At 41.8% G+C, this 22,311-nt stretch overlaps 1 protein-coding gene across 1 annotated transcript in view; it reads right to left on the bottom strand.

Annotated features, from left to right (window-relative positions):
- C6H6orf132 (chromosome 6 C6orf132 homolog) overlaps positions 1–22,311 on the bottom strand; it is a 39,579-nt gene that overhangs the window by 14,698 nt on the left and 2,570 nt on the right. The window contains exon 2 of the mRNA XM_053393476.1: positions 8,446–8,561. Coding sequence (XP_053249451.1) covers positions 8,446–8,561 — 116 coding nt within the window. The remainder of the gene's footprint in view (positions 1–8,445; positions 8,562–22,311) is intronic.

Raw genomic sequence — 22,311 nt, 5'->3', positions numbered from 1 at the left:
TTTATGCTTCAATATATTTGTTAGTCTTTAAGATGCTGCAAGAACTAATACTGTTATTGTAAACCATGCGTGTCACTTTAATCCAAACCACCATAGCTCTGAAAAATTCCTTGGATTTCTCTTTAAAAAGAAAGAAACTCTGGCTACTCAGGAATTAAGCTTCTTTTCACTCCAAAGTACAGGAAAGTTATGATACAAACCACATGTCTGCAACAGTACAATAAATAAAAGTTTGCTGAAAAATAACCTGCAGTCCCATACAAAAGGTTATTGATTGTACAGTGAAATATGACCCTTGATTTCACAATTCCAAGTGTTGCACACGCACACACATTTGAACACACAAATACTTTGAATTCTCAAGCTAACCTTAAGAGATTCTGCTAATATTTAACAAGCATTATTCCAGGCCAAGGTTGAGATTTGTTTGATTCCCCCCCCCCCCGCAATGGGAACAGTTAAACTTGGCTCCATTAAAACATTGCGGGCTGTGCCAAGGAAGGCTGTTCACTGCATATAGAGTGCTTTTTTATTTGTTTTATTAATTTAGTCCACCTTTCTTCCATGATGAAACTCAATCCCAACAGTCTGGAAGTGCCAAAGAAAGAAAGAAAGAAAGAAAGAAAGAAAGAAAGAAAGACCCAGCAACAGCAGAGCAAGTGATCACCACCAAATGCTTAAAAAATAATAATTAGGTTTTAGGTAATTCAACTGAAAAGTATGATCCCTGGCACTGAGTTGCTCTCTAGGGACCACTGAGAAATACACCTCCTTCATCATTTGGTCATTTCCTCATGGATATGTCTTGTAAGCCCTTTGTCACCTTCATATTTTAGAGAGTGCTGTGGAATAAAAGTCAGCAGTAGTAGCAGGAGCAGCCTTACCCTTACATTTATCTGACTCATCAAGGGTCACTTTCACAACACAGGGCGACTTAAAACCAGCTTTTCAAGCTTGGAGAATGTAAATCATGAGCAATTCAATGCAACAACCATCCGCTGTGGGACAAGTCTAATAGCAATACTGAAAAGCTACGTGATGGATGTTTGGGAGTAGAATACACCTTGGACCGGGATAAGACAAGACCCTCATTGTCACATATGAACCATCAGAGGCATTCTCTGCATCCCCTCTTTCTGTGGAAGTATGGTGGCTGTGTAAAAGAGGCAGGGCCCGTTCTGTCATAGTACCAAGACAGCAGAATCTTCCCCTTGTCCAAATGTTGCCTGCCTGGCTCCATCTCCACCTGCCATTTTGGTGGGCAGTGATACATATTTATTCCACTGTGTCTTTGGGATGTCTTTTGAACTGAATGTCTTGTTTTACTATTATTGAGAGAGTGTAACTTTCACTGCTGAATGAAGTTTCAGAGGCAATATTCACAGCTGCTTTGGGCCATTTTGTAAAGGAAAATGAGACAGAAATCAGCATGTGGTCCACAAACGTAAGTGTCAAGATGGGCCTAAAGACATCTTGCTGTTCCATGTGACTGTGGCATACAACCCAAGGCATGCACTCAATGATGCTAGGCCACAATTCTTGGATCACACATAGTTTCACTGGTGCCATTGAAACCCATCTTTTTGGCTGGTTCTACTGTTTGGCCATCACTACCCTAAAGGGGAAGAGCCAAATTATCAGGGGTAGTAGAACACATGCCCTGCGTGCAGAAAACCTCACTCAGCTGGAGCTGGGAATGTCCCCTCCCTGAAACACAGAAGAACTGTTGCTAGTCATGGAAGGCAATACTGAACTAGGCAGACCCATGAGGTCCCCTGTTTCCAGATTCTTAATGCAAGTAACTGGGAGGAGAAACAAGATGGCAGCATTAATCAAACCCTCCAGCTTTTAGTTAAGTTTGTATGGTTTTAGCTCCATTGTTTTTAATGTTTTTAAACATTTTACGGCTTAGGCTTATTGCTGCATCATTCTTCCCATCTTATTTTACTTAATTGTAATGCAAGTAACTACCTTCTCTTATTTCTTTTTGGAAAAAGAATCTGGCAAGTTCCAATTTAGTTTTTATATCATTGCTTCCTCCTACATATACTCTTCCTCCTTCAACTAGAGCAAAGTGGTGGAAGGAGAAACTCTGGATATGCAGAAAGTGGGGCAAGGGGTTGTTCTTAATTTTGTTACTTATTTATACCTAGGGTACTCTTTAACAGAAAGGCTCAAAGGCAAATAAGTTTAAAATGAAATTATAAAAACAGTCCCATTTTCAAGCTTTATTAAAAACAATATTAAAAGGGCACAAAAGGGACAGTGAAAAGCCCCAAGTAAATTTTCAAACGACTAGCAGGATGTTGCTGTTGCTTCTAAAGAGAGAGAGAGAGAGAGAGAGAGAGAGAGAGAGAGCAGATTTAAATAATAATAATCAATGTGTCAGCAGGTTTCACCTCATCTGATTTACAGAGCAGAGGTTGGCGCTGTGGGGGATGGGACAGGCATAAGAGATGGCAGAGCACAGAGGAGTCAAACTGATATGCACAAGGGGACCCAAGAGAAGCAGACTGGCCCTGTGCAAATCTGCAGCTACGGATGCTGGCTAAGACATGCTCCGGCAAACATTGCTTAGAACACAATTCATTTCTCACAAAAAATATGAAAAAAAAGCTTCCTGGATGCTTCACTCTGCATGTGTGAGACAGGTGAGAGACTTGGCATGCGCGAGACACATGCCAAGTTCAATACAGGGCGTGGCAAGGAAGTTTTAGTTTTACAGGGGGTTATTTTCAAAGCAAAGGAATATGGATGGGCTTCCATCCAATGCTGGGTGTACACAGTTCTTAAGCCAGTTCAAATATTGACTCATACCTACATCCATGGCAGCTGGACAAACCCTCATTCCTTTCTGAGACAGAATTGCACAGCTCTCAATGTCTGTCTAAAGGAAGGGCTTGAGGTTTTGAAAGTTTCAGATTTATACATGGCTGAAGACATGGGCTCGGGCTCACGTACTTCATTTTTTAGGCTCATTTATCCCTTTAACCCAATGCTGAAGAGCCTAACTGCACATTACATAAAAATGCATGAAATGAAGCTACGTGGCCATTCTTTGTAAAGAAAAGCATCTTCTGGAAGGGTGAGTCTGAGGAGAGATGCATCAAATATGTCTCTGTGGATTTTCCCTTCCTTTCGCCACTATTTTAATCTTTGTGGTGTTCCAGATACATGCTCACAAGAACAGCATCTGCCTGAAACCAGTGCGTACATTAGAGTGAATGGGGCACTGCTCCACCAACCTCAGTTTGCCCTCAGCCAGTGTTCACTTGCTGGCCTTCTTACTTACAGCCAATCCAGGTGGTGGCACTGCCTGACAGCACCATCTGCTTATAGCTTATCCATTCTTCCATTGTCACTTTCCCTCACGGAAACCTGCTCTTTAGCACCAAATTGGAACAAATGGCAATCATGTTTTCCATTGATTTGGCCCGATTTATTGCTAAAGAGCGGGTTTTCCAAGGGAAAGCAGTGGGGCACAGGGCTTATTTATTTGTGTAGCTTATTTACTACAGCTGCAATCCTAAACACACTTACCAGTGACTGAACACAGTGACTTTTGAGTAAACATGCATAGAATTACACTACAGCTCCCCTAGGACATTCACCCTCTTTCACCCTAACCTATCCCACAGGATTGTTGCGATGATAAAATGCAGGGTTTGGCATATGGAGAAAGGGAGGGATTGTCATTTTCCCTGAGCAAAGCTAGTCTTAGTCTTTTCTGCTGCCCAGGATGAATAGCCTCATGCCCGCCACACTTGCCCTCCTCACCGAAACACTTGGTTGGCCACCTTGTCTTCTGGCAACGGTGGTGGAAAAGTGTTTTCAAATTATGCTGGGCGTGCACATTACAAATAAGCTTCCTAGTTAATTGAGGATGATGTCCTCTTTGCCTTCAAGCAACCACACTAGGATAATTTTATGTTACCTCAGCAGCACGGGAGCTGCTGGAGTGTTTCTCATCACTCCCATATCTCTGGGCCCAATGGGAGGAGGCTGCTATTTTGTTCCACACCAGGGTGAATAGGTCAGAAACATTTGCAGCTCACATCTTTCCCAGAGTGAGATAAATTGAGCTTCAAGGGCAAACAACAACACTATATTAAAATATACATAATGAAGCCCCAGCATTTTTATTTTGAAAGTGGAAAGTAGCCTGGGGAAACCATTTGAGTAAAGTAACAGCAAGCTTAGCTGCTTCTTACCACTCATCTTCCTGTTCAAAATCCCCCATTTGCTTTCCTACCTTTATCATAACAGATTTAGATCCCTCCCAGCTAGTGGGGAGCAGTATAGTTGGGCAGGGAAGCTTTTGGGTAGAAAAATGGACAGCATGGTAGGAGCTAAGCACTCCTTCCCTCTGCCACTCCTGTAGGCAAAACTGGATCATCCTCAGGCTGTTTTTATTTGCTTTTTTAAAATGAAGATTTGTTATATGCACTTGCCTGCAGATTTCACCGTTGGGGGAAAATGCATACCACCTTTTCAGGGTTCCACAGGAAGCCCAGAAAGAACAAATGGTTCATGTCGTCCTCCCATTTGCATTGATGTGTGACTCTGAAGCTTCTCACCCAACTAGCTAAAGACTGCAGGAAGCGGGAAAGGAATTGTGTTGATGCAGTTTAGAGCTCAGGGACTGCCCCCCAAAATCAAAACAATTAGTCAAATCTATGTGATTCAAAATCCAGTGGTCTTCTACCAAAAAAATAAGTCTCGTAGTTTCTTTATCACTTTAGTCTCATGTGTCTGTAGTCAAAGTGGAAGTTCTAATGTAGCAAACATGGAGCTATTTCATGACAATGCTTGTAAGGGAAACAGTTGTAGTTTCTCTCCACAACAGTGTAAACAAGTGGGCAGTCTCCAACTGAAATGCATGCATGAATTCACCCCAAAATGTATGCTGAAATATTTCCATTTCATTCAGCAGCATTATGTGAGGCATCCTCAGAGTTCATTCATTTATTTCCTAAATGACACCTGAGCCATGATATTCCCTCCCACTTAATGATGCCTTTGGAGCCATCTGTTCAACGTCACTGACTTCTAATAATTCCTCCCCATGCCCTTTCTCTACTCAGCACCACTTCTTGGTATTGCAGTTATTCAAAGGACAATTCAGTTAAAGAAACACATGAAGGAACAGACGCCAGCTAAACACATGTCTGTCAGGTAGGCATTAGGAACTGGAAGTGAACATTCAAGGCATCCAGTCTTCATATCACGAAACGCACCACTTGTTGACTTGCAGCTGGATGTGCAAACTGACTCCATGGAAAAGCATTATGGAGGTCTAATTGGAGGCATTTGACCTTTCACACATGCTGCAGTCATCAAGTGATGGACATGCATTTGGGATCCACCAGCCCTTAGTAGAGATTGCCTTTGCACTGGATTAAGAGCAATTCTGGATAACAGTTCCAGAGAAATGCTGCTCCCACTACTTCAAGAGGCCCATATGTGATGCAGGATATCAGGTTTGTTTTTAGCAAGGCACAGCTGAAGATGACACTGGCAAATCACATGATGAAAAACCGGTGTGGAATTCTGCTTAGTATGTGTGCCTCTCTGCATGGAGACAAGCACTGCAAATAGCAGAAGAAAGTCAAAACTGCATGTGAAGCCACCCCAGTTTAGCTTAGGATACATTTTCCCCCAGACATGAACTTTTCCAAAATCACGGGAATCTCCTCTATAAGAAATTATACAGGCAGCTAGCATCTTGGTGTTTCGCTAAGGAGTTTATGCTGGTTTTCCTTTACCTAGTCATTTATGGAATATTAATTGAGCAAATCTTAGAAATAGTTCTAAAACAAAACTATTTCCAAGATTTGCTCAATCTTGGAGCCTGTATTTTTGTGTTTAATCTTGTTTTTCGAGTCTGAATCATTGGTACTTTATCCCATTTTATTTCATCGACAGCTTCTGGCTGGCAAACAGTTGATAAAACTGATACACACACGTACACGCAAAATTATCTGATCAATTTTTGCCTTCTGTCTATTACTGCAAAGCCACACAGGCACAGACTTTCTTATCATGAACATGCTATTTGCCTACCAGGTTTAAAACCTGGTGTTATCAGGATAATATGCAGAAGTGGTGCTTTCCCAGCCTCTTCTCTTGTATTTGCTGTAGTCAGCAGAACTGAAGAGAAGGGTGGGAGAAGAGACTGCTTGAGCAAAAGGGCAGGAGGCTTTGCAGCAGCTGGAAACTCTCTTGCTGTCTCTGAGCTTTTAGAATGTCAACAGTTAACGGGTCTCATCTTAGAGGGGCAAGGGGAATTAATGGGTCTCATCTTAGGCCACATTCTCACCATGCATTTAAAGCACTATGATACCACATTAATTAGTCAGGGTTTCCCCCGAAGAATTCTGGAAGCTGTGGTTTCTTAAGGGTGCCGAGAGTTGTTAGACCCTACACCTCTCACAGAGCTACAGTTCACAGAGTAGGGAACTCTGGGAATTGTAGCTCTGGGAGGAGAATAGGGGCCTCCTAACAACTCCCAGCACCCTTAAACTACAGCTCCTATAATTCTTTGGGTGAAGCCATGAATGTTTAAAACAGTATCATAGTACTTTAAAGTGTGGTATTAATGTGGTCTTTGAAGACAAGTGGAATTAATGGGTCTCAGAGGGATAAGTCACTCAACAATTAAATGGTCTCCAGCACTAACTAACCCTATCTGATACCCACGTCTGTCTGGTTGGTTAGCTAAAGAGGGAAATGAGACTAAAATTTCACTAGGAAAATGCATTTGTTGGTCTGCTCCCTCCAACAGCCAACTTAACTATAGCAAACTTAGTACCACACAGCATTTCTGCTTGATTTATCTTAAATATTTGTCTCTTATTTCAAAGATACTGTATGCTATTTCCAGCTGCTTCTTGTTGTCATGGTTCCAGAAGCAGCAAATCTAATGCTGGTGCCCAACACAAATTAAATGAGTACAATACAAACCAAGGAACCCCTGGGATTGTGTTCCCAAAAGTATTGTTAAAAAGAGCAAATGAAGTGGAACAGCCAATTAATCACATAGGCTGTGCAGTTTGCATGTTAAAAAAATATAGAATTCAGCATAAAGGAACTATAATGTCAAAACATGTATAAATTATGAAAATTAAGAAAAAATGGGGGGGGGGGTTCAAAAGGGAAAGCACACCAAATTCTGCACCCAGTGCCAAGTTCTGAATTTACTTTTTGCACTGGAGAAGAATCATAGAATCCATATAGTCCATAAAGTTTCTCCATTCCACACTTGGATAAAAGTAAACTTCAGAGAGTAGCACTCTTACTCCTTAGGAAACATCCAGCATATGCACTGCATGATCATTACTCAAATTGAGGGATGACTACAGTTCTTAAATTGTATTCATGGAGTCGTGGAGGATTGTAATGGTGTTCAGCAGAGCATACATATAATCCTTCTTCAGACCTTCCCACTCAATGCAGGAAGGTCAAAGTTGAAGGAGGTGGTGGGACTGTCTCCACAAGTCCAGCTTAAGAAAACCTGAACAGGGCTACAGTTTTCATGTTCATTTTGCCATTTCAGCTACAAAATTAGTATCCCTGCTCACACTTCCTCCTTCTTCTATGCTTTTTCCTTCTCCCCCCACCCCACGTCTATTAGTCATTCATTTGATTAATTTGAGGCGTCACTGAAGTCAAGATTACCAGGCTGTGACACAACCAACAGGGAAAACTTCAACATGCATACAAAGCACAAGGCCCAAAATGATTTCCATTGCATTTGCATGAAAGGTGCAGATCCAGTCAACCAAGTTGAGAACCAGTTGAATGTATGCTGAGAATGTTCCTTGTACCTCATCTAAGCCTTTTCTGCCTTGGGCACCATCACCAGGAAGTTCTCCATCAGTTCTACTTTTCATTTGTGTTTTTTCTCTCTCTCTCTTTTGCGAGATAAGTTGGGAAAGTATGGATACTACGTCGTTTGCAGTGGCTTAAATTTCTCCACTCATGATAGCCTTTTAAGCCCATGTCCTACCATCTGAAGAAGAACATTAAGTAACAGCTTTTACTGGATCAGTGTGCTGGTGAGCATAAGTAGACACAGCAATCATTTAATAAGTGGTAACTTTTCCACAGTGTACATGTAAGCACCTAGTAAGCTGGCTGACTGCATCCTACTCAAAAATGTTTACCACACAGCCAAGGAGCTCAAGGTGTTGTACATGGCTGTCCCCTCTCCATTTTAGTGTGGGCCTGCTGACCAAACCTCAGGGGCACAGGGCACCACTCAAAGTGCCCCATCAGAAGATCTACTGAAAGTGACCCACAAACTAGCAATGGACCCCAAACTGCCTTCTGCCCGCCTCTGTCTTACATTGCGTCTCATTTTATAGAAGCAAAATGGCATCTGCGTTCCATATATACCATACAAACTAAAGCCAAACCAACCAGCTACACATAGCAAATACTCACAAGAGGTAAGAAAGTCAACAAAGGACGGACTCTTGGACGTGGCTTAAGTGTTGCTGTTCCAGAATCTGTCACTGAAGCAAAGCGATTATCCCCATAATAGATGCCATCCACTTCACCTGAAACAAGAAAGAGAAGCAAGTTAGCAACAAAAGGCAAACAAACCACACATTGTTTTGAAGGCGTGGCCGCGAACCCCATCACCTTGAGGGTAATAGGCAGAACTCCATGAGTTTATGTAAAAATCCATGAGTCACTGCTTAAATGGGTATCTTGGATCAGATAGCTATCAAGACGACAATTTAAGTTGGTCAAGTCTGTAATTTCTTCTGTATTGCTCCATATTGGAGCCACTTTTGTTTGTCCCCTGCAAACGGATCTTGCTTGTTAGGTTTGTCAAAGTGCCCAAGGATGTTCAGGGTTTGCTTGCATGGAAAGCAAGTATCTCAGATGAACTGACTGTTAGAATAACAGGCACATCAGGGCACCAACAATTCAGAAGCACCTGAGATTTACAGAATCCCTTGGAGCCGAGGGTCTCTTCACAGGTTTTTGTAGAAGACCTAAGGGCCATTTGACACACTATACAGAAGCAAATAGGAGTTTGCTACTAAATGTAAACCTAGAGCTGCCATCAACTGAGCTCTCCATAGAATAGATAGATAGATTACATGTGCTTGCAAATGTGTTGCTGGCATATCCATGCCAGCAAGAATACATACAGTAAGATAATAAAAGTGCTATGCAAATAAAAAATGACATCTTAAAAATGTCATCTTTTAAAAAAACACTTTAAAAAGCATATTCTCAGCTACATTCCTAAAATATATAATGGTTCAAATTCAACAGTCACCTATGAATGGCTTGCACTGGTATAAATTGTGACTAATGGTTGCATGCTATTGGCAGTCAACCCATGTATATTACTGAAGGTAGCCACAATCTCTAAATATGCATGTATGACTTCTATCATTCATAAATGGCGCTGTTTTCATATGTTGTTGCTGTTCTCAGGTATCCTGTTAGCATTTAGCTTTTCCTTCAAGCAGCTTAAGTTAACTCATTGAGCAACTCTTGTGAGGGAGGTTAGGATGAGAGGTAGTGGCTTCCTCAAGGTCACTTAGTGCAGGGACCTGTGGACCTCTGGATGTTGTAGGACTGCAACTCCCATCAGCCTCAGCCAGCATGGGGAATAGTCATGGATGATGGGAGTTGCAGTCCAACAATATTTAGAGTCACAGGTTCATTCACATTCATACACACACAACTTTGTGACTAAGGATTCTCACCAAGGTACCTTCTGTTGAAATAAAATACTCTTTATTTTACTATATTCTGTGCTGGGTCTCATGTATGCACAAAAAGCAACAGAAAAGGAGTCCTGAGAGCCAAGCTCCAGAACACCCCACTTTTTCTTCTTCTTTTTTTAAGTATGAGAACAAGGAATCTACTGAAAATCTGGTAAAAAATACTTTCTCATTGATTTCCCCCATTCAAGTTCTAGCATATAAAGCAGAGGGCTGATTTAGCGGATGGGCCAGGTTCTGCTCTCAGTGGCCCTCAAATGGTGGCCTTTGGCTGACAGGCTTTGGCAGGAGAAGGGATGGGACTGTGGTCCCAGAGCTCAAGCAATGTGTCGCTAACCACACCACCTCCGCTGCTGCACACCCCCGTGGGCAGGGAGTCTGTTTTCAATACACAAGCGCCTTGGGTTACTTTATCATTCAGGCATAGGCCACAGAGGGACAATAAGTCCCCAGTGTTGCTTGAGAATATCACTGCTTTCAGCTTTGCAGCCAGCACCCGCAGTGCCTTTTGTCTGGTGCCTTTGCAACAAACACCAAACACAGCAAGTGAATTCTTCTCAGACAAGTGAATTCTCCATTCAGTGAATTTAATAGAGTACACAGTAGGAGGTACAGGGTGAGGCTTTGCATGAAACTGCCGGGTTTTTCTTTGCCTGGCTGCTTCATTCTTTCCTAAGAACGGCAATGAGGAATGGAAAGAATTAGGAAACTATGCACGTGGTGACATCTGCGCCCTTCATAATTACCAGTAGAAATGTTCCTGCACAGCCCACTAGTTGGGCAAACAGAGTATCATCCACTGCGCACCAGCCCCAGGTTAGACAAGACAAATAGCTGCAGTGGCTCTTCCTCATGCCACTGCTGCAGCAGGCAAGGTAAGAGAGGGATACAGAGGAGGTACACATAAAGCCAGGAACAGCAAACAATTCAGAGGGTGCAGAATGCAGATGGTTGACACGTTTTGGTGCCTGGGGCAGAAAACTGAGAGGGTGGCAAGAAGATAATAAACAAGGTAGCAATCATTGACAAATGGCTGTCTTTTAATGTTACCCCAAATCTGGTCCTCAAGGCAGGTCACCCTTCTGTGCCTAATTGTAGGGACAGCCCTAGGGCACAACTTGGCTCCTCCATTCAGGTGCATCAAACTATCACATTATCGCTCTGTTGGTGCTAGAAAGGTGTTTGCTTTTGCATTTTATTATCTGACTTATGGGTCCCAGCTGGGACATCGGCTAATATCACAAGAGATATGGAAACAGATAAAAGAGCTGTGAGATTTTAACCAATTGGATTGGTATGAGTTTTAGCCACTTAGTTGATTAAATCAGTTGATTTCCCTCCAAATATTTGTATGTAAGAAAACTTCTAAAACAAGAAGCATACTTTATGTTTGTGGACGATTGCCACATATGAGCAGAATGGGTCCCCTCATCTGTGAAAGTGAACACAAAATTCCACTTTCAATATTAAGTTTTCTCAATAATATTTACTAAGAATACTCCTTTTTTAAAAATGCTGCCAGATTAATTGGAGTATAGTTTTAATCCATTATAATTTTTTAAGGCTATGCACACATATTCAGGAATAAATCCCATCAAAACCTGCAGAACTTCCAAATAAACATGTTGATAGATTAACTCATTCAAAATTGCACTTCTATTAAAAGACATTGGCACAATACACTTTAAAGCCAGCAACATCAAATTCCTTGATAACAGTGGTGGCGGCAGGCTAAAGTCAAGTCAAACTTCAAGTAAACTCAGTCAATGCACCGCACAGCCTCCAAATAGCCTGCACCCCCTTTAAAAAAGGCTTGTAAGATTGGCCTCTTAAGAAACAGCATTCCAAAGACAGGGAACCACCACAAAATATAGTTGCAACTGGAAGCTCCCAGTTGCCATTCCCAACCCAAAATAGTGCTGAAGGGACAGCAAATTACCACTGGGATGTGGAGGAGCCTTTACTTGGTTATCTAATATATTAAATTCTTATATAATATATCCTCCCAACACACTGCTAGCAGTGTAGTTCAGTGGTTGAATACACTGAGGAGTGCCTCAATCATTACACATTAATTTCACGGAAGCACTTTCACATAGGAAAAGGCATGAAAATCATGTGTAGATGGGTGCTGAGGGCAATACAGGTCTCTGTCAGTGTATGGGACCATGTTACTGCATAGCCACAACTTTTGAGACCTTCCAAGTACACCTGTGTATTATGTACAGTGCAGCAGATGTTCATGTAGCCATCACTGATTGACATAGGATGAAACCAAAATTTTTTTTCCTTCCAGTAGCATCTTAAAGACCAACTAAGTTAGTTCTTGGTATGAGCTTTCGTGTGCATGCACACTTCTTCAGATACTTCAGTGTGTATCTGAAGAAGTGTGCATGCACACGAAAGCTCATACCAAGAACTAACTTAGTTGGTCTTTAAGGTGCTACTGGAAGGAAAAAAAAATTTTGTTTTGACATAGGATGGTATGCTTTCTATTTCCTAAATCCATGTCCTTTCCACATGAGACACATATATCATTTTAAATAGCTCATGAATCAGAGTTCAGGTCAACTACATTCTCCCCCTCAGTTTCCATTTTCCAGCTATAGTAATAGTGACTAACCATCCAGGGTAGGTGTGAAGGCAAACTTAATAAAATCTGTATAACATATCAAGAGCACAGTCCTATACATGTCTACTCAAAAATAAGCAAAGTTGCAATTCTGTATACACTTCACTGAGCTTAACAGGACTTAATTCTGAATAGAGATGTATAGAGTTGCACTGCAAGTCCTATTTTAAGTCAATGGGGCTCTGGATTATATTTCAGTTAGAACTACCTTCTCTGTTCCCCAGTTTTACATTTTTAGTTTGCCTTTATTTTCTTTTTGGAAATTGTATTCACCTGTTGCATGTGTGCGTTGCTCTAGAAGACCAGTTAAGAAATACAATCTGAACGCAAAACACTTCCTTTTATTCCTTTGTAGGAATGCCCTTTGCTACCTCTAGTCTGCCCTCCGTCTAGCTTCCTGATCTGATGTTTACTCAATTTTGTGCATGCAGCTGTATTATGGGAACTGCAGTCCACCAAAACACCACTTCCTAACAGAGATAAACAATTTATAGTCTGCCCTTCACCAAAGGAGCCCAAGGTGGGTTACAAAAACACCACATGAACAAATGATCACTAAATAGAAAAGAAATAAAACCACAGAATTAACAAATAATGAAGTCAACAAAACAAAAAATGTGCAGGGTTGATACTGTCAACGCTATTGCTGCTGTCATATTGCATTTACAAAATCACTGAAATATCCAGCCTTTAAAAAAAGAGAGGAAATAATAAAGAATCATGTTTCATTAAAAGGTTTTTGTGATCCTTTGGGATGAAAGGCAGGATACATACTGAAAAAAATAACAATTATAATAATTATAATTTTCTCCTTAATATTTTGTAAACTGAGGCTTCTGACAATTAAGTGGTTATGAATTTTATGATGATGATTTGAATGCCCATGACTCCAAGGTTTTGGTATACCCCCAATCTGGAGGAAACAGAGTATATATGCAATGTTTATTGTGAGGTCCCTGTCATGTTTAAACAAAAGCATTTCTGGAGTCCTTAAGTCTCAGCAAATACCTGATGGTAATAGCCGCTGGAGCCAGCCCTGTTGGAAAGAGAAACTATTTGAAGTATCTGATCTCTTCTGTGGGCACAGACATCCTTCCTAAACATTATGTTAATTGTAACTATTCCCCTTGTAAAGCTGACAGGGGAGGAAACCTGATGATGGAATTGGTGTCAGAGCTGAGAATAGAACTTGGGGACTTCCTAGCTTCCATCCTTAAGCACTTGCCTTGGGACCACACCTCTCTGAGCTGTTCTTTCTAGTAATGAGCACCACAACCTGTAATTTACTTTAATAAGGTTCTCAGCTGAACATTATGAATTAACAGGTATGATCAGCAGCGACACTCCGCTTCTATAAACCCCACCTCTGCTTAAAGGGCTGCTCTGCAGCACTTTGCTACCGAGAAAGTGAATGTGTTAAAGTCAAGCAGAGAGGAAGGTGCAACGTGCAGAATATGCACCATCAGCCACAAAGCAGGATGGATTGCCACATGGAGAGAAAGGCCCACACCCAACCCTATCAATTACATTTCATTGCTGATTCAGCCTTAGAAAGACAGAGAGGGAGAGTGGAAAGATAATTTCATTATCAGCCAGAGTGCCACATTCCCTGGGGCCACATGGCAGCGGTAGACAGGGTGAGAGCAAGAAGCAGGGCCGGATTTAGGCTTGATGAGGCCCTAAGCTACTGAAGGTAATGGGACCATTTATATGTCCAGTTGTCCTTTGTCAACAACAAATTGTCGCTGTTTTTTGTGTTGAATATATGGTAATTTATGGACCTAATAGGTATCTAAAGCCATTTGCACATGCAGAATGTAGGCACTCTACATACAGAAGTGAGGAAACCAGTGATATTTTAGGGAGCAGGCTAGCAAGCGGGGCCCATTACTTACATCTTAGGAGCCTACAGAACACAAAATACTGTTGCTGTGTAGGTTTTATTTTATTTGTTTTTTATCTTATATTTTGGAAATGTACATCCAGGTTTTTTTCTCTTTAAATTTTTTTGGGGCCCCCAAGAGAGTGGGGCCCTAAGCTATAGCTTGTTTAGCTTATATGTAAATTTGGCACTGGGTGAGAGGCAAAGTGGACAGAACAATAGATGTGATTATACAACAAGAAACATTTCAACCATGCAGAAGTCAGAGCTTTCCACACACACACACACACAGACACACACACACACTTCTCCAGGCAGACAAACAAGAGGCCTTATCACTGTTCAAGGACAGCCAGGCAAAAGCACTCAGGAAGAGCGGGGATAACATAAGTGTGGATGAATACAATAGTTCCCTACCCCTGCATGAAAGGATTAAGTCAGCAAAGGTATACATACACACAGTGTCGAACCATAGGCTGAGACAGCTTCTAGCCACTTTTCCTAGCAATGGACATTTGTGTAGAAATTGCAGCACACATTTCTCGCTATTGCAAGAAGAAAAACTGGGCATATGCTTCTCAAGGTGATACCTGTTTCTATTTATTTTTGCCTTACTCATTTGCTTGAAGCTGAAATTCTTCAGATACTTGGTTGTCTGGGCTGTCATGATATTAGAGGTTACTGACACCCAAAGTCTATGACTCTTTTGCCTGGCTTCCTTTCTAGATGGCCAAATTAAGCTTTAAAAAGGGAGCAGATAATCAGGTTAACCTTGAAGTTAACAGTCTGGGTGAGGTTCCTACCTGCTACAAATAACCTCCTCATAACATTGATTCAACACATCTTCATAAGGAAGGTTTCCTCTAAATCGACTGCATGAGAGAAGGAAGTCAACCCAAGCTGACGGCAATAAACCAGTTGGCATGATGTTTTCAACGCATCTCCAAACTGCAGCTCATCACTTCTTCCATCCATTTTTAGAACCTTTTCTGAGAAGGTGGCAAATTATAATTTGGATGTCTGTTTGTCGCAGTTGGATCACATCCAAGGTACACCAAATGGTACATATGAGGTAATATTGTACCAGTCACATGACTAGTTTAATTCCTGTTGTGTTGGTCATGCCAAAAATGACGGTTTAAATGGGAATAATAATAATAAAAATAATAAAAATAAATTATATGACACCCATCTGACTGGGTTACCCCAGCTACTCTGGGCAGTTTCCAACAAATCAAAACACAGTAAGACATCAAACATTAAAAACTTCCTTAAAGATTACCTAGTTAGTAAAAGGGAGGGGAACTACAATTTGAGAGCAAACATTTCTTGGAGAGCAGACCACACTACATGGAAACCTGTCCCATATATTCCCCAAGTGTTATGTTCATGTTATTAATCAAATTCTTAAAATGCTTATTAGGGAGTAAGGACCATTGAATGGAATGGCATTTATGACTGAGCAACCATGAATAGGATTGTGCCACATGGTTAGAATCCTGTGCACACTTACCTAGGAATAGTCCGCTGTACAGTCTACATATTCTAAATCAGTTTCATTCTTTGCTTACTAAATTGCACTGGCCTTGTATCATAATGCATGAGAATTATATGTACCATGTACAGCCCGTATTTCTTATCTCATGCCTGTGCAATCTAGAGGCTCCAAGGTTTTCACAAACTCACAAAAAGGTTCTCTGTGAGCTGCTCTCTTTACCTATACAGCAGTGTAGTCTCTGCCCACACAGACTCTATTCAGGTGGCTCGTCTGCCTTTCCTATGTTGCAACAGCTTGCCAAAGGCAGGTTTAGGGTGCCGTGGGAAAACCAGGCAGCTGCAGTATCCACCAACCTGTCCCCGTCTTTCATTCAATGCCCTCACCTGGAGACCAGGTGCCTTAAGAAACATTGATGCAGCATTGTATCCAGTTTTTAAGGATGTGTGAGATGAATTGCATCTATATCCTTCTAGTGGGAAGTTGTTTGCTGAAAAACTGCATCTATACAAACCTTGGAAAAACAAAAAAACAAAGGTGCCAAGAAATGATCTGATGCAGAAATGTCCCCGTGCAGAAAATGTCCCTATGCAAACAGCAAGGGTGCTTCCAGACTGCCACTATTCAATCACATACAGGCAAATTCAAGTTGTGCATTAATAGTGGATTGGGAGGTCTTGCACAACAAACTCACTTCCCCAGAAGATTGGACTTTTTGTAATAAGGAAAGCAATGGGAAAATGCACTCAAAGGTGTGGGATACCACTTGCTTTGATGCAATATCATGCAACCTCCCTGCAATCAAGGAAAGGAATGTTCATTAAATAGCCAAAATCATTTAATCTCTCTGCAAACAAATGGGGTTGAATGCTCAGCAAACATGTCATCTGCTTCAGCTCATCTGGTACTTAAGGAATGGCAAGTAAAATAACAACAAAGAAATAAGTACAGAATTAAGGTGGTTTTAAGGACTAAATATATGCAACTCACTTTGTGAAACAGTTAGTATAGGGTTGCCATTCGTCTTGAATTTCCCAGACATAGCCAGAATAACTTTGGCCAAAAAAGGCTCAACAACTTTTGTGCTCAGATCTTCACTTTTTGAAATATGGCAGCCCTAAGCTGGTAGTGAATGCTTAACTAGGCTTGCCATACGTCCGGATTTGCAGGTGTCAGGAATTCTACTTTGTGAAATATGGCAACCCTATGATTAACCCTTTCACCTCCCATCATTTTTTGACTCGAAATCCCCTCCAGCGTCTTCCACCAAGGGGTTAAAAAGGAGACAAAAATGCATTTGAAACTGGAGGTGGGGAGGAAAATAGGTGGAAGAAAATGACTCCCATATTGGAGAGGAACTGAACTCCAAAGAAGTCTTTGGGAGTCTGTCTACCCCTATTCCCTTTGCTAGGCTAAATGCACCCTTTCCTTTAAATCATTTACAGCGTTAAGCTCTCTGGACAAATCCTCATGAGCAAGACTTGTGCCAAGCAGCTGGCCTGGAATGAGAAGGAGGCTGAACATTGGAGAGACAGAGCACTCCTGTGAACCAAAAGCTATGATACCCGTACTGACACCCGTATGGGCATGTCTGTTCAGCATGTGAGTCAGCTGCAAAAAGCAACTTGAATAACATGACAGAACTCAGCTGGCTTTCTCCAGGTTTTGGTATATTTGGCCAAGGTCTACACCTCCAAGATCGTTGACAGTCCACAGATCCTCACGCCATCCCTGCCCAAGGCAGTAAGAACTGCCAAAGTCCTGCAGGGACTGAAAAGAAGCAAGAGTCCCTGTCAATCTTTGCTCTGCTAGTGCAACCTTAAATTTCAGATTCCAACAGGTTTGTCCACTTGATATGAGGGCACCGCAGAACTGGCTTCAGTCTTATACAGGAAGCTGGGGTCCTGGCTGACTCCAGCTACAAAGACCATCTCCCTAGAAGTCCTGAAAGAACTGATCCCTGCTCTTAAGCTGGACCTTTTCCATCTGATCCAGGAAGGGAGAGCCCTGACCAAGTTCAGCGCTGAAGGCTGCCTCTGTTGCTCCTGGTGCTTAGAGATTTGGGTTCCATACACACCATAAATTTAAAGCAGCCCTTACAAAAAAGAATCCTGGGAACTGTAGTTTGTTAAGGATGCTGGGAATTGTTAGGAGTTACCTGGGAGGAGTGAACTAGTTTCCAGGGTTCTTGGGGTGAGGAATGTGCTCCAAATGTATGGCGTGTGCAGACCCCGACAGGGGTATTATTTAGGGGTTATTGTTGGGGTCAAGATTTAGCTTCAGAGATGTATTATTTTTGCTGTTATCTGCATTACGCTCTTGTATTTTTATTGGTAGACCTTATGATGAATGGTCAGTGGATTGTTTAATTTTATTGTAGATCGATTGGAGAAGTTTTCCTTAGTCTGTTGTTCATATAACTGTACTTGTTAGTGCATTCTCTTATTATAATGTTGTTGGTGTTATTAGCTGCTTTGAGCACGATTTATCATGGAAAAGTGGCATACAAATAAACTATGATGATGACAATTTCTTTAGAAATAAAAAGGCCCAAACTCTACTGAAAGCAGAATCAACAAGGAGCTGCAACTGCCAAAATGGGCTGTTAGTCTTTAAAAGATACCACAAGAATCTTTTGCTGGTTTTTAAAGTAAAAAGTCTCTTGTGCAGGATGCAGAGAAGTAAAAATAAGCTGTGCAAGAGACAGTATAGAAGAACATCACTGTGGCTTGCATTTGTCCAGTTCCACTTAATGCAGAGCCATACAACCTCGGGGCACTTCCACATTGTCCCTATTTTCAGGTGGGATTCAATCAAATACTGGCAAATTCTGGTTGTGTGGTTAAAATTGATTTGGAACTCTTGCACAAAAAACTTGCCTCGGAAACCTGCCTTTTTGCAGTAAGAGAAAGGATGGGAAAATAAATGCTCTGGAAAGTGTGTGATAACATTTCCTTGATGCAATGTTGTCTAGTCTCCCTGTAAACAAATCATAATTAATGCTCAATAAACGACCAATATTGTCTAATCTCCCCGTAAGCAGATCAGAATGAGCACTAAGTAAACAGGTTGTCTGGAAACAACCTCAGTTAACATGCGGCTTTGCAAACTAAGCCACCTTGAGTCAGGAAAACACAACAGAGCCTTCCGGAGACTGACAAAGAAAACTGTCAGGCACAATGGGCAACTGCTGTCACTTTAGTTTCATATCTCATCATGGGAGAAGTCAAACAAAGAGGGGGTTCGGGGCATGAGATCAGTGAATGCTCTCAGAGAAGAGTGTAAACAGCCCCCAAAAAGGAAAAATGGTCTTCAGTTGAATCAATCCACATACTGGTAAATACATACAGTACAGCCTACATGTCTACTATTTCCTGGTTCAATAAAATAAATCGAAAATAGAGTCTGTTGAAGGGTCAGGGAGGACCTGCACCTTTGCTAGCTGTTTGAGTATCCTTAGCCCCACCCCCTGCCACAATGACTTTGATAGTTTCACTAGGAATGGTGATTGTCATTAAAAGTGTGGGCATATCTCTTTCAGATATGAATAAGTGAATGTGCATTGTGCTCTCGGTTCATTAGTATGACCATTCGGTAGGACCCTATTTCACTTACTATTCCTCACATTCCAGTTTTATGCATAAACCCTGAACACAGAGGACAGGACACATTTATTTAGAATCATGGAATTATTTTTTTTAGAGTAGGGACCTTGGAAGTCATCCTGCCCAACCGCTTGCCTGTGTAGGAATCTTGCCACGATAGCATCCCTGACTGATAGCCAATCAGCCTCTGCTTAAATATGTGCAACAAAGGACAGTCCAACATCAGATATTTAAACATCCCCAGAAATTATAGACATTGCGGATGTTCTTTGAATGCGCCGGCCACAGTAGAAGATATTCTTTTCTATGTTCCATTGTACAACCAGCTACGCAAACATGTGCTAGCCCCTTTTTTGGGTAGTCTAACATCACGGCACAAAGAAAATATCACATTCTATCTGTCTGACATTAACCTGGAAGTAACTGCAAGGGTGGCTGAGTTTTTATCAATAGTATCTATAGGAGTGGTAAATGGCACTATTTAGCGGGAAGAAACTCCAATGAAAATACTGGTTATTACATATTTTTACATGGCTGTTTCTTTGTGTGTGTGTGTGTGTGTGTGTGTGTGTGCTGTTTCTTCTGAAGTGCACCCAAAATCTAGTCCCTTTTCTTTTCCAGTCCACTCATTTTAGTCCTACCCTCTGAAGCAAGCAAAAGCAAGTTATTTTTACCACACACTGTCATTGCCAAAATTATTTCAAAATTATTGAAACTAAGAAGGTAGGGCTGTGCATGGCCCTCTGTTCCCATTTGGGACCTGATCTGTTACTGATCTGATTTGGCCCAACCCAGATCTGGGTCCTGAGCTAGATAGGGGGCCTGGCACAGTTTTCAACTGATTAAGCATGCAGTTGAGTGGGGGAGAAAGAAGTGGCTCAAGCTCAGATGCATCAGTCCCTTCTTTTCACAGCTGCAAAAGCTGATACAATGCTTTAGCTTTTTCATGACAGACAGGATCCAACCCGGAGCTTCTTCAATCCACTCTGGCCAAATCTTGGGTCAATCCAAATCAGCCCGAATTGGTTTGTGATCCAGCCAGAGAAGTTGCACAGCACCAGTAGAAAATGCTAATCGACCTTGTTAGGAAAGTGGGATTCACATTTACTCTTCCTATTTCCTAGTTAGTTTGCAGACAGCTGTTTATTGTGTATTGGGTTCTCCTCAATCCTGCATTCCCCACCCCCCACCCAGGGTCCACACAAAGCCATTGAACTGTCACTATTACCTAATGCCTGATTTTTTTCCAAGTGTGCTTCTAGTCATTCTGAAAACTCTAAAATTGCCCTTCCCCATACAGTCCTGGTTAAAAATGAAAGAGTAAATGTTTTTGGCCCTAAAAGGAACATTTGAGCAGCATCCTCAGCAATAAACATCCACAATGTCCAATTTGTTACTTGGAGAGAAGAGGTAACAAACAGTTATACTTGTTGAGGATATAAAGAAAAAATGGTGAAATAATGGGTAAATTTCTAGTTTTCTGGTTACATTTGCCCAAGGGGCATAATCCAGTTCAATAGAATCCTCTGCCTGAACTTGACCCTCTCAGATAATTATATATATATATATATATATATATATAGTTGTTTGGAACTATTTCTAAGACACATCTATGTTGTGTCAGTACAGCTTAGTTGGTAGAACATGACACTCTTAATCTCAGGGTTGTGGAGTTGAGCCCCATGTTGGGCAAAAGATTCCTGTGTTGCAGAACACTGGACTACATGACCCTTCCAACTCTATGATTTGCTGCATTGCTCATGCGAGGTGTAGCTTTCTCTTTATGCCAATTGCATCCATAGCTTTAAGGGAGGTGTAGCAGAGAGGGCGGGGCCAGGGACTAGATTCAGGAATCTCTGAGTCAGTGACACACACAAGCCCACACCCATCTCCGGTTGGGTAACCTGTGTTTACTTTGCAACTCATCAGACACAAACTAAGGTGGGGATTAAAGCATTCAATCTCTTTTAGCCCATGCAGCATGAAAAGCATGCAGCAAACATTTAAGGTGGTTGTATAACACAGGCCTAGGGTAACCTCAGTGCTATCTTGTTTCACTGGTGCTCCTCAAATTGGGAGCTTCTTCAAGGTATCTCAGTAGAAGTCAGTACAGACTTGGGACAGTTCTGCATAACTTTCCCACAGTGGTCCACAGCAAATCACAGGTGGCCGCTGGCCAGAGCCATCCTCACTGACACCCCCTCCCTTCCTTTTATGTGCATGTTTTGCTCTGTTTTGACTGGATAAGGGGTGGGGGTTTCTTGCTCTGGGTAGGTGTTGGCAACCATTCAAACCACTTGGAGTGAGAGCACAGATTTGTTTGAGAATGGGGACGAAAGGTGTTAAGTTACTCAAAAGCCACAGAGTGAGTCTGTTGGCACAGAGTAGGACCATTTGTTAATATCCCAGCAGGTGACTGTTTGGCTTTGAATATGTTGGTGATTGGATTTGGGGATGTACCTGTAGGCTGGTTGATACAAACGGGTTCTGACAGTTTATTCCCCCTACTCAATCTTGCATATCAAACTGCATTGATACAGTCAATTGTGACTAGCAGCTATTTCCATAATGGCAGGGTGGTAGAAACTTTTGGCCACTGCAGAATGTGTCCACGCACAGTCCATCTGGAACAAAGATTTTTTGTACAATGTTCTTCATGAGAAGGACTCCAGGGAAGGTGGGATAAAGCCACATTTCTTATTTGAACTGACCATATGGCAAGCTTACCAGCATGTTCTCCAAGGGCATGGAGGACAACACAAAGATATCGCTCAGGGCAGACTCCCCTCACCTGGTGGCCTTCAGAAGATTTTTGACTACATTTCCCATTATCCCACATCCTTGGCCATGCTGCTTTGCACTGCCTGGAGTCCAAAACACGTGAATGGCAGCAAGCTGAGGAAGGTGAACTCAGACCATCCAAAATCAAGTGAGCTAAAATAATGCCT

The sequence above is a fragment of the Podarcis raffonei genome, chromosome 6 (assembly GCF_027172205.1).
Source record: "Podarcis raffonei isolate rPodRaf1 chromosome 6, rPodRaf1.pri, whole genome shotgun sequence".
Classification (NCBI taxonomy): Eukaryota; Metazoa; Chordata; class Lepidosauria; order Squamata; family Lacertidae; genus Podarcis; species Podarcis raffonei.
The sequence above is the reverse complement of the archived record's forward strand: the minus strand, read 5'-3'. Positions and strand labels throughout refer to the sequence as shown.